Source organism: Durio zibethinus, chromosome 28, assembly GCF_047325235.1.
Source record: "Durio zibethinus cultivar Kanyao isolate XHJ-2024 chromosome 28, ASM4732523v1, whole genome shotgun sequence".
Taxonomy (NCBI): Eukaryota; Viridiplantae; Streptophyta; class Magnoliopsida; order Malvales; family Malvaceae; genus Durio; species Durio zibethinus.
In genome coordinates this window covers 15,105,531-15,117,654 of record NC_143189.1, presented here as the reverse complement: position 1 = coordinate 15,117,654, position 12,124 = coordinate 15,105,531, and the positions used below count along the sequence as shown (strand labels likewise).

Here is a 12,124-nt window from a genome sequence, read left to right as displayed (position 1 = left end):
TAAATTGAGGATAATTTAATAAAAAAAAGTAGTAATTTAGTAGTTAATCATTGATAATTTAGTAATAAATTAATGATGACTTATTAGCTTAGGTGTATTGTAATTAATTAAAAAATCATAAATAACTTAATAGTAAATCATGGATAATTAAGTTGTTAATCATTGAAAACTTAATAGTAAATTAATATAACTTAGTAACTCATCAATAAATTGATAGTTAAGTGATAATTTAATGATAAATTATAAATAATTTAATATAGTTAATCATTCAAATTTATTTAAACTCGAATGGGTCAAAATTCAAAATAGCTCATATTCAAAATGATCCTCCAAATTTGAGATGATCAAATCTGCAACTGAATAAATCTTGTACAGTTTGAATATAAAAGAATTCAAATACGAGACAATCCAAATTTAAAATAAATTTGAATATGAAATTAATTGAATGCAAAATCAAATTAATTAATCCAAATTCATCGAACCTGTGTTTGCCACCTTTGTACATACTATATAGACTAAAAAGAAAGAAAACAATCCATCCTTCGGATGTCCATCAATTCATATGGAATACTAAACCATTTCTTGAGTAATTAATTACCAACCGTTATCTCATTTTATCTTGACTTAGTATAGTACAAATATGGTACATCTTTTTTTCCTATATTATGGGAAGGGAATTTCGACCGTTGGAAACAAAAACAAAGGAGAAGAATTTTAGGCCTCTTCTTTTTTTTCTTACTCAGTTTTGTTAATTTAATTCCCATTTGCCTGTACACAATTCTCGGTCAAATACTTCTAATTTTTGAGGCTTCTATTTGATAACCAAAATAGAGAAAACTAAAAGTAACATGATAAATGGAGATAATAAAAGGCAATGCATGGTCAAAGTCATGGCATAGATATTCCAGGAAGAGAGGTTTTGGGCCTCTCAAACTAGAAAATTTTGAATCTTCAATTTTCATTCTCAAGGTGACTTCGTACATTTTGTCTAAAAGCTTTTTGAAAGGAGAGAATTCAGAAAGGAAAAAGACAGAAAATGTGGAATCAAAAGGGATATTTTACTTCTACGAAGAAAGCAGTAGGAAATGGGCTGGTAGCTGTAGCCCTTGACAAGGATAAAGGGAGTCAACATGCTCTCAGATGGGCTGTGGAGCATCTTCTTTCAAGAGGCCAAACTGTTGTTCTTATTCACGTTGTTCATAAATCAGGAGCAATTATACACGGACCACGTAACTCTCAGTCAATTACATTTTCAATTCTTGTGCTTCAAATCGTTCAATTCTTATTCAAGTTTATTCTGGTGCAGATAATGGTCATGGTAGTGAAACAAGTTCACCTATATCAAACAAACAGATGATGGAAAAGCTATCCAAGGAATTGTTTCTCACCTTCCATTGCTTTTGTACTCGAAAAGACGTAAGTTTATCAATAGAACGCAGCCCTTTGAGCAGCTGCAACGATTTCTATCATATGATATACGATTTCACATCATATTATGTATCTTTCTGGAGACAGAACAAATCCTTATTCCTCTTGACATTTGTTAACTTTGTTGTTTTTCATCACTCTTTGCTTCAAATTGTTCAGTACTAGAATTCAAATGTTATTTGATTTGGAGTGACTCGGTCTCCTGTTTGTTGTCATTTACACCAGATACATTGCATTGATATCGTACTTGAAGATTCAGATATTGTAAAAGCATTGACAGAATATGTTTCTTATGCTGGAATTGGGAAATTGGTTCTTGGTGCTCCATCTCGAAGTGGATTTATGAGGTATCTGCTCCTTGTTTCAGGTTTAATATTCAGACAAAAAGGTTTTGATAGGATCATGATCAAAGTGAGAATTCAACATGATTGTCCTTACATGGGAAAGCCAATTTTAAACTCTAAATAACTACAAGTCTGTCTGAAATGAGAAACAAAACATTGGTCTAGGATTAGCTTCATTCATTTTTGGTACGAAGATTTTCTGTCGCAATGGCTAATTGGCTTCTTTTCTCTGAGCAATTGCATCTGCACCAAACAAATTCTGACTCTAACAACTCCAGTTTTAATCAGGCCATCTAAGCCATATTTGCATGGTGGCCTTGTGGTTATCATGCGGCATATGAAACCATACAGATAAGAGTAGGCAAACACAGCAATAAAAGAAAGGTTAAATTTTTTTAATTCTAGGAGAATAATAGATGTCGAAGAAATATGTAAAAACTGGTAGTTGAAACTTGTTCATAGTCCAACAGATGTAGAAATGCTGCTTTAATAAGCTTTCGTGTAGCAAGTGTAATAACACCTTACTGTTGAAACTGATTAGCTAAAGATACTTGGGCACTTCAACATTGAAATTCTTGCTTGGAGATGTCATTGAGGGACTAATGGTTTTTGTTACGCAGAAAATTCAGGGCTGATATTCCAAGCTGTGTCACGAAAGCTTCACCAGACTTCTGCACTGTATATGTCATTTCCAAAGGAAAGGTCTCTTCAGTACGAAATGCGTCTCGTACAGCTCCACACTCCTCTCCCCTACTTGATCAAATTAAGAAACAAAATGCCGGTTCTGTTGAAAAGCAATCCCTACCTAGTGCTGACTCTGTAAAAGCAGGTTTGTTTGTTTCCCCCATACAGTAATGTCCTTTCAGTTAGTTTACTGATGGACTAACTGAAAATCTTGAATATGCAGCTGATAGGACTACGGTCAAACCTTATTCTTCAATTGAGACAATGGTCAAGCCTCGTACTTCAATTGACATGGGTACAAAGTAAGCTGATTTCTTACCATATAATTGCAGTTACAAGTATAAAACTTTTATTTTAACGACTTAAAAGCTTGAAAGTGATACTAATTGACCATCATCTTTACAAAAAAATCAGGACGCAATTCCCCCCTACAAGACCCAGTCTCATGACAGCGTTTGGGGATTTCTCAGAATCGGATACTGATATATCATTTGTCAGCTCCGACAGACCAAGCACTGACCGTAACTCTTCTTTGTTCTTCGATTCATTTATCGATTCTAGCCGAAATTCGCGGCTATCAAGCAGCACAGATCAAAGCATAGGATCAATGCGTTTAGGAACCAAGTGGAATGACCATATTTCTCCACAAAACTTCTCATCAATTTCACAGGAAAGCGGAAGATCATCTTGTTCATCTCAGAATCTGGTACGTTAATCACCATGTCTCATATGGAAACTAGCTTTGCATTAAATTAGTCACCAGGTTCAAATCATTTCTTATCCTTGCACATTTTGAAGATAAGAACATAAAATCCAGCACCATTTCTGTAACTGTTAAAAGTTTTAATCCAATATTCTTGGCATGTTAGTACCAGTCATAGCTGGCCAAAATGAATTTTTTGCTTATTTGGTCTGCAAACAAACAGGAGGAAGTGGAAGCTGAAATGAGGAGACTAAGACTAGAATTGAAGAAAACAATGGACTTGTATGGTAATGCATGTAGAGAAGCCCTTTCAGCAAAACAACAGGTAAATGCAAGTTATCATTTAGTACTCCCTCTTTGAATTTTTTGAATTGTAGAGACTAGTTGTAATAAGATATTTAAGTTAGGCAATGCAGCTCAATCGTTGCAAAAATCAAGAAGAACGAAGATTGGAAGAGGCACGACTAGCTGAGGAAGCTGCAATGTTAACTGTAGAAGAAGAGAGGGCTAAGTGCAAGGCAGCCATAGAAGCAGCTGAATCAGCACACAAACATACAGATTCACAAAGAAGATTGAATTTAGTAGGAGAAGCCCTAAGAGAAACTGTGGAAATGAAGAGGATGTTAGACACTCTATCCGATAGTCATATCAAATACAGAAGATATACCATCGAGGAAATTGAAGAGGCAACAGATAGCTTTGCCCAATCTCGAAAGATTGGAGAAGGAGGTTATGGTCCTGTCTATAGGTGTTATCTTGATCATACACCAGTTGCAGTTAAGGTTTTACGTCCAGATGCTGCACAAGGGAGATTACAATTTCTGCAAGAGGTAAGAAACTAATAGTATTGATTAGGGAATTCTTAAAAGACATGTAGTATCTGAAGTTCTTGGACGACCCAGATTGTTATTCTCGAAACCAGAAAAACAGAAAGAATTTTGAACCAAACAACATAGGCTTTCCGCTTCCCTCCACAAGATTGTTAGAAATGTCTAGTTGACTTGAAAAAGCCTTAGTAGATGAGGCTTGCTCATACTCCATGGTTTCCTATACATTCTCTCATGACCAAACTTGTCTGAAAATTTTAACATCTTGCTGTGCAGATTGAAGTACTTAGCTGCATCCGCCATCCTAACATGGTCCTTCTTCTAGGTGCCTGCCCAGAATATGGTATTCTAGTCTATGAATACATGGCTCATGGAAGCTTAGATGACTGTATATTTAGGAAAGGGAACACCCCACCTCTGTCTTGGCAACTCAGGTTCCGAATAGCTGCTGAGGTTGCTACAGGCCTGCTTTTTCTGCATAATGCAAAGCCAGAGCCAATTGTGCACCGTGACCTTAAGCCTGGCAACATTTTGCTCGATCATAACTATGTTAGCAAGATTAGCGATGTTGGATTAGCCAGGCTTGTCCCTGCTGTTGCCGAGAATGTGACACAGTTCCGCATAACTTCAACAGCTGGAACATTTTGCTATATTGACCCCGAGTATCAGCAAACAGGAATGCTGGGCGTAAAATCTGATGTATATTCCTTAGGGATCTTGCTTCTTCAACTGATAACGGCCAAGCAACCTATGGGATTGACTCACTACGCTGAGCTAGCAATCGAGAAGGGCACATTTTTTACAGAGATGCTGGACCCTGACGTGCATGACTGGCCACCCGAAGAAACATTGTCTTTTGCAAAGCTGGCACTAAAATGTGCAGAACTCAGACGAAAAGACAGGCCTGATCTTGGCAATGAAGTCCTAACAGAGCTTTGCAGACTAAGAGAATTTGCTGAAGAGCAAATGGCCCCTTTCCTTTTTGCTGGCTGTGCCGGACCTTCCCCTAACCACAGCCAAGCTTCTGTTTCAGATGTGAGTACTTAAATATTCTGAATCACAAAGCACAAGCACAAGCATCTTTAAAAGCAGATATCCAATAAGTCTAAAATTCGAATTCCACCAGCAATCTCTTTCTCTATCTCCAATCTACTTTATAAATATAACTACATATATATATATATATATATATATATATACCAGTTCTATTTGGGGTAATCTAAACCATATGCCTTTACTTTGAATCTTTGGAAAGAAGAGTAAAAGTAATAATAACAATGAAATAATACTTTTTCATTTTTACTCCTGAAATCAAGGATTGGCATATTGATGTTACTTTTTTTTTTTTTTCTTGCAGAGTGATCCTATTATTTTAAATTCTGCTAGTTCAAGCAGTCAATTAAGCTCAACATCACTGACAGAAGCATGATCAGATAAAGATTAAGGAACAATCTGGACGTAGAGGGGGAATATATGTAATAATAATAGGATTAAACTTAAGACAATTCTGAGTCGTTTGAAGAAAGCTAGCAGAAGGATATGTTATTAGATTCCCATGCAGCAGCTAGATCAATGTGTTTGCTTAAGGTGTTGGCATCAAGAGCCATTGAACTAAGACGGTTTCTGCCGGCTTAATGTTTTTTTGTTTTTTTTCCTTGTAAATATATCGGGAAATCTGCAAATAACAAATGTAATTAACTACAAAAGTTTTTGGGAAAAAAATGTAATTAAGAGATTTCCAAACAGAGACCTCTTGTGAAAATTTCTTTACGTCTGTTTCCTAGCAAGGACTGAACTAGAGGTGGGGAAGGGTCAATTTACCCGGAAAGTTCTTAAAATTTTTTTACGGCTATATGAAATTTGTTTTTTCATACTAAAAAACGTTTATATTTAATACAATATCATTAAATAAATTTAAAAATTTTATTAACAACATATCTAGCATTTATATTAATATAATAATAATATTTCATAAAATATTAATTTTATGTTTGAATCATACTATAACTATTTTTACTGTAACCGTTACTCTCACCGAACAACGGTGCCGATCAGGTTACGGCGTTATAGTTTTTTATGTTTTTGAAACGGTAATGTCAGAAAACGTGGCAGCCTATAGAGAAGTGGTGCATGGATGTCACAACTCAAAAGCAAACGTGGCTGGTGGGAAGTTTCTAGCAGTTATAACTTTGAATGCTATTTGCAAAGTTTTTCCATTGGTTTTATAGCAGCACCGTTTCTTTTCTTTATAAAAGAGAACAAACAAATCAGTGGTGATTTCATATTTTCATTCATTCTGCTTGGTGATCACTGGTATAAATCAACAGAGAGACAAAAAAAAAAAAAAATGGGACAAGGCCCAGAACACAAGGCCAGAGATGACGCCCAAGTTGAGACTCAGGTCTTTCACTTCTCTCCCTTTTGCTTAATCATAAAATGTTCACATTTGCTCTATCTTTTAGACTTCTTTCCCAAGCAATATGAAGTTAGACGTTATTTCTTTAATCATTGGCCTCGGGAAGATGCAACATTTATGCTTTTTGGTTTAAATAGACGTATGACAATGATGATTCAATAATGTTTCAAGAAGGGTCACTGTTCGTCTCTCGCACCAGAAAATCAAATAGCTAATTTCATTGGCTGTGTCAAATTTCAGGAAAGAGAGGAAATATTCTTCTTCTATAGGCTTAAATTCAACAAGAAGGAAGCTCACAGCGTTCACGATGTGCAGCGCTTGTACATTGTGTTGCGGCCAGAGTCTGGTGAGAGACCAGTTGAAGAGAAGCAGGAACCCCACTCTGGCAAGGAGGGAACCAAAAAGAAGTTAGGTGAAAGTCAAAGTGGCCCGTGGAAGAATGACTATGAAGGTGGACAGGCGAGCCAAGTGAGATAAAAATGAAAACATCACGGCTGATTGGTAGAAGTTTAATTTTGAAGAAAAATGGCCATTTTAATATCAAATAGATGTTCAGTCTGTGCCGTAGAATTCATTGTAAGTGTATTTAGTCTGTCTACTACACTGAAGATAGTAAATAATACAAGAAATTGTGACAAAAAACCAGGCTTGGAGAATATTATATTCAACTTTGCTTGTTACTTGAAAACCTTTTAATCACTTGTAGGAAGTAAATATTGAGAAGGAACCACTGTTACGGTTCATTGTTATGGGAAGGAAAAGTCTGCCAGATGCAGGCAAGAAGTCCCAACCCTTCTGGGGTTATGTTGAATTGGTGACAACAAAGATAGAAGATGTGAAAACTGCTCTAAAAGGAGGTATTCATTTGCTACATGCATTGAATTTATTTTCCTTCTTATTACCTATGCAGAAGGTAAAAAGTTTGTGCTGCAGAGGAATATGATACTTCAAAAAGAGGTCACCGACGTAAATTTCCTGCAAGAGCGGTGGGAGAAGGTGTTTACCGGATTGTGAGGCACAATTCAGGGAAGAACAAAATGCATACACATTTGATCTACAAACTTGAATTCCCACCAGAAAATGAAGCGATTGAACCCCAAGAATCCCTCAACATTGAGCGTGAAGGCTCGTTCGTGATTCAAATAAAAAAACCCAGAACAACCTGGCAGTTCCCAATTCAGGGGACTTCAGAACAAAAGAAAGGCAACATTCCCTGCTCACTTGCAAGGGCAGTTGGGGAAAAACCGGTATCATCCGGCTGACCCGCCGGACTTTCTGAACTATGAAGGATGTGAATTCCTGCTCATATCAGCCTCGGATGATATCGACAAGGTGTTGGGTTTGGAGCTTGACACAGAAGAGGAAGCAGATCCATCTTGTTCAGATTTGGTCAGGACTTTTGGGGAGACTGCATCGACTACTCCCCTTTTAAAGGGAATTTAGGTGATACTCGTAAAATAGCTAACAATGACATTTTGCTTTCACTGTCAATGATGTAGCAACAAAGTAGATGATGAAATGTTATGTAAGGTTAATGCAATGGCATAGAGGCCTTGGCTATGTGCAGACTATAAGATCCGCCATTTTGTATATCGGATTCCACTTTTTGTATATGTAAATGAAGCTCAGTAAGTCTACTTGCTTAGCAGAAATGTTCAGAATAATTAAACGCTGGCATATAAATTTATTTCTATTTTTTGTTTTAGAAATTTATTTTAGTTCTCAGATTAAAACTCATCAGAATTACTTATAAATATGGGATACACTAAAATCAAAACTTTTTGTTACAAAAAGTAAAGACAAATATTTGTTGAGAGAGAGACGGGTCAGGCTTCCTTCCACTATTTTTGGATCCATTTATTTTTGTGAATTTTAAGTAAGAAACAGAAGAATTAACAGTCAAATACTTGGGATTTGAAGAAACAGAAGAAGCCACCTAAGCACTTAAGTAATCGACTTGTCCAGCTCAGCTTCTCAGCTATGAAACTCCCTTCCAGCTCAGCAACACAGCGACCGCCTGATCCTGCTCAACAGCTCCAATAACAGAACCCAACCTCCAGCCAGCTCAGCAACTTCATAACAGATTAACTAACTTTTGAATTATAAAAATTAAGCACAAAACACAACAATTCCTTCCCATTAAGAAAAAGCCTTGTCCTCAAAGCTGCAAGTTTGTAGATTAAAAAGAAATTCCCAGGTAGCATCCTCATGAAAAGAGTTGGTCGAGTGAACCAAAACCTGAGTTATTGGTATTGCGCCTGAAGTAATAATCACAATAATTCAGAAGTAATAGATAACAATCAATAATCAAATACGCAGGAAAAATAAAGCACATCAAGATTTACGTGAAAAACCCTCCAGTGTAGAAGGAAAAAACCACGGACCACCAGAAAAATCTTCACTATCAAATAATAGGTATATAAAGTTCTTCTCTAGCTAAAACTAGAGCTAATCAACAACTAAAGAAAAAAATTGGAGAAATCTCACCAAATAAGTGACTTAACAAACACACCCTGAATTTGTTCTTAGAGAGCTTCAAACCCGATATTCACCGTTCAGAATGTATAACTCTGAATCATAAATCTCTTGACAAGATTTCAACTCAATTGGACCACGGATCGACTCCGTTCAGCCAACTCTCCCTTCTCATTTTTCTCTATGCTTTTCCTAACTTTTCTTCTTTCTCTACTTGGTTTTCGACACACACTTAAAACAACCCCACCTCTTTTTTATTAAGTAGCTAGGGCTCTGTGTAAAATGAAAAATCAAGGCCCAAGGCCTTTACTTGGTCCAAAACCACTTACATGGGATTGGATCTCATTTTCCTAACAATCTCCCCCTCCAGTCCCATTAGGAGAAGATTCATCACCATAGCAGTTTCATTTGGAACTTACCTTGACCAGGGAACTCATTCCGGCCAAGTTACTGCAAAGCTTAAGCTTTTCCCTGGAAAGTATCGTAGTCAACATATCTGCTACATTCTTATCAGTATGAACTTTCTTTAATAGCATCTGCTGTTCTTCAATCACTAAATGTAACCAATGATATCTAACATCAATGTGCTTTGTTCTAGCATGGTACATGGTATTCTTACTCAAATCTAAAGCACTCTGGCTATCACAAAATACCACATACTCTTTCTGATTCAACCCCAATTCAAGAAGAAAACGTTTCATCCAAAGCATTTCTTTACATGCTTTGGTTGCTGCAATATACTCAGCCTCTGTAGTTGACAAAGCAACACACTTCTGCAACTTAGATTGCCAAGATACAGCTCCTCCTGCAAAAATGAACAAATATCCTGAAGTAGATTTCCTACCATCAAGATCGCCTCCCATGTCAGCATCAGTAAACCCTTTTAGAACTGGTTGTGAAACTCCATAAGTCAAGCACATTTTTGAGGTACCCCTCAAATATCTAAAAATCTATTTCACTGCTTCCCAGTGAACCTTCCCTGGATTAAAAAGAAATCTGCTCACTACATCAATTGCATGAGCAATGTCAGGCCTTGTACAAACCATAAGATATATTAAAGAACTGACTACAGAAGAATAAGGAATACTAGACATAGCTAGTTGCTCTTCCTTAGACACTGGACAAGATTTCTTACTTAGATGAAAATGGTTGGCAAGTGAACTGCTAACTGATTTAGCATGTTGCATGTTGAATCTACCAAGCACTCGTTCAATATACTTTTTCTGTGACAACCATAGCTTTCCAGCTCTCTTATCTCGGATAATGTCCATACCAAGAATCTGTTTTGCTGGACCTAAATCCTTTATATCAAAGGACTTAGACAATTGTTCTTTCAACCTACAAACCATACTAGCATTTTGTCCTACAATCAACATATTATCAACATATAATAATAGGATAATGAAGTTACCATTAGGAAATTATTTAACATACACACAAGAATCTGCTGTTATTTTTTTATAGCTATGACTCACCATAAAAGAATCAAACTTCTTGTACCACTATCACGGAGCTTATTTCAAGCCATACAAGCTTTTCTTCAATTTGCAAACTAAATGCTCTTTCCCTTTCACTTCAAAACCCTCAAGCTGATTCATATAAATGTCCTCCTGTAAATCACCATGCAAAAATACAGTTTTAACATCAAGTTGCTCAAGCTCAAGATTCAAACTAGCTGCCAATCCCAGTACCACTCGAATAGAACTCATTTTTACAACTAGAGCAAAAATCTCATAAAAATCGATGCCTGGTTTCTGAGAAAAACTTTTTACTATCAATCGAGCTTTGTACCTCATTAGTTTGTCACCATCTTTTTTCAACTTGAACACCCATTTATTCTTTAATGGACTCTTCCCTGTTGGAAGTTTAATAAGATCATAAGTACCATTCTTTCGCAATGACTCCATCTCTTCTTTCATTGCTTTTAACCAATGCTCTCTATCTGAAGTAGCCTGCACATCTTGAAAGCTTTCTGGCTCCCTTTAACTGATAACTAAAATAAAATCTAAACTTGGATACCTGGTAAATGACCTACGCTCTCTAGTAGATCTCCTGAGCTGAGACTCTACATCACTTGATGCCGAAGGTAGCTCCCCCTACTCAAAACTCTCAAGTAGAGAGGATTGCTTCCCCTGCTTAAAACTAATAGCATCTGGCTCATCACCAACTGTGGCTAGCTCATTCATATCCCCAAATTCTGTTTCTTACTCATTTTCAATATCTGTGGCTCTTTCTTGTGGAATCCCTGTCCGTGTTGAAACATCACACTCAACAATAATTCGTGTAGTCTTTTCATTTTTATCAAAATCTACTATGGTTTCTTTTTCATGAAAGACCACATCTCTACTTTTGACTATTTTTCTCTTTACTAGATCTCATACCCTGTAACCAAATTCTTCATCACCATATCCTACAAACACACATTGTGTGGCTTTACTGTCAAGCTTTGATCTCTGCTTTTTCGGCACATACATGAATGCTTTATACCCAAAAACTTTTAAGTGAGAGTATGAAGTATATTTTCCTGTCCACACTCTTTCTGGAATGTCAAAGCCCAAAGGAACTGATGGTGACCTGTTAAGTAAAAAACAAGTTGTGTTGACTGCTTCACCCCAGAATGGCTTTGGTAATTTTGCCATCCTCAACATACATCTGATTTTTTTCATAATGATACGATTCATTCTTTCAGCTATATCATTATGCTGTGGTATTTCAGGTTCTGTCCTCTCATGCCTGATCTCATGCTTTGAGCAATACTCTTCAAAGCCTTTAGATGTGTATTCCCCACCATTATTAGTTCGAATACACTTCAAGGGTAACCCTGTCATCCTTTCAACCATGGCATGAAATTTTTGAAAATACTATAGTACCTGACTTTTGTATTTCAACATATACACCCAAGTCTTACGTGAAGCATCATCAATAAAAGTAACAAAATATCTGCTACCACTTAATGACTCAACCTCAATGGGACCACATACGTCAGAATAAATTAATTCCAATATATTTTCTTTTCTTTGAGAACTTTTACGAAAAGAAACTCTATGATGCTTACCAAACAAACAATAATCACATGAATCGAGAGACATACCTTTGGTCAAGAGAATGAGAGAGTGCCTTACCAAAACCTGTAACCCTTTTTCACTCATGTGTGCTAGCCTCCTATGCCATAAGTTTGCTGAAGCATCATTTTCAACGGTATTTACCTAGTTACCATTCAATTACATCCATGTCTTATACATTGTGC

The 12,124-nt window shown here is 36.5% G+C and overlaps 2 protein-coding genes across 2 annotated transcripts; both read left to right on the top strand.

The window, feature by feature from the left end:
* The first annotated feature begins 880 nt into the window (after positions 1–880).
* On the top strand, positions 881–5,743 carry LOC111280662 (U-box domain-containing protein 52-like). Its single transcript, XM_089756979.1, has 10 exons — positions 881–1,229; positions 1,307–1,416; positions 1,654–1,775; positions 2,393–2,601; positions 2,680–2,758; positions 2,871–3,162; positions 3,383–3,484; positions 3,567–3,989; positions 4,263–5,021; positions 5,344–5,743. The coding sequence occupies exons 1-10, from the start codon at positions 1,037–1,039 to the stop codon at positions 5,413–5,415; spliced, it is 2,361 nt and encodes a 786-aa protein (XP_089613105.1). The 5' UTR covers positions 881–1,036; the 3' UTR covers positions 5,416–5,743.
* A 590-nt stretch (positions 5,744–6,333) lies between these two features.
* LOC111280661 (uncharacterized) lies at positions 6,334–8,450 on the top strand. The gene is given in 5 exon segments (XM_089757261.1): positions 6,334–6,387; positions 6,643–6,870; positions 7,109–7,259; positions 7,336–7,547; positions 7,549–8,450. Coding segments are annotated over 5 exon segments (942 nt in total). The 3' UTR covers positions 7,846–8,450.
* Positions 8,451–12,124: the final 3,674 nt, after the last annotated feature.

Excerpts from the sequence above, each read along its gene's own strand:
- LOC111280662 (XM_089756979.1), top strand. The coding sequence starts at position 1,037 with ATGTGGAATCAAAAGGGATATTTTACTTCTACGAAGAAAGCAGTAGGA. Across the intron at positions 1,776-2,392 it reads TCTCGAAGTGGATTTATGAG|AAAATTCAGGGCTGATATTC; the intron begins GTATCTGCTCCT and ends TTTGTTACGCAG. Across the intron at positions 5,022-5,343 it reads GCCAAGCTTCTGTTTCAGAT|AGTGATCCTATTATTTTAAA; the intron begins GTGAGTACTTAA and ends TTTTTCTTGCAG.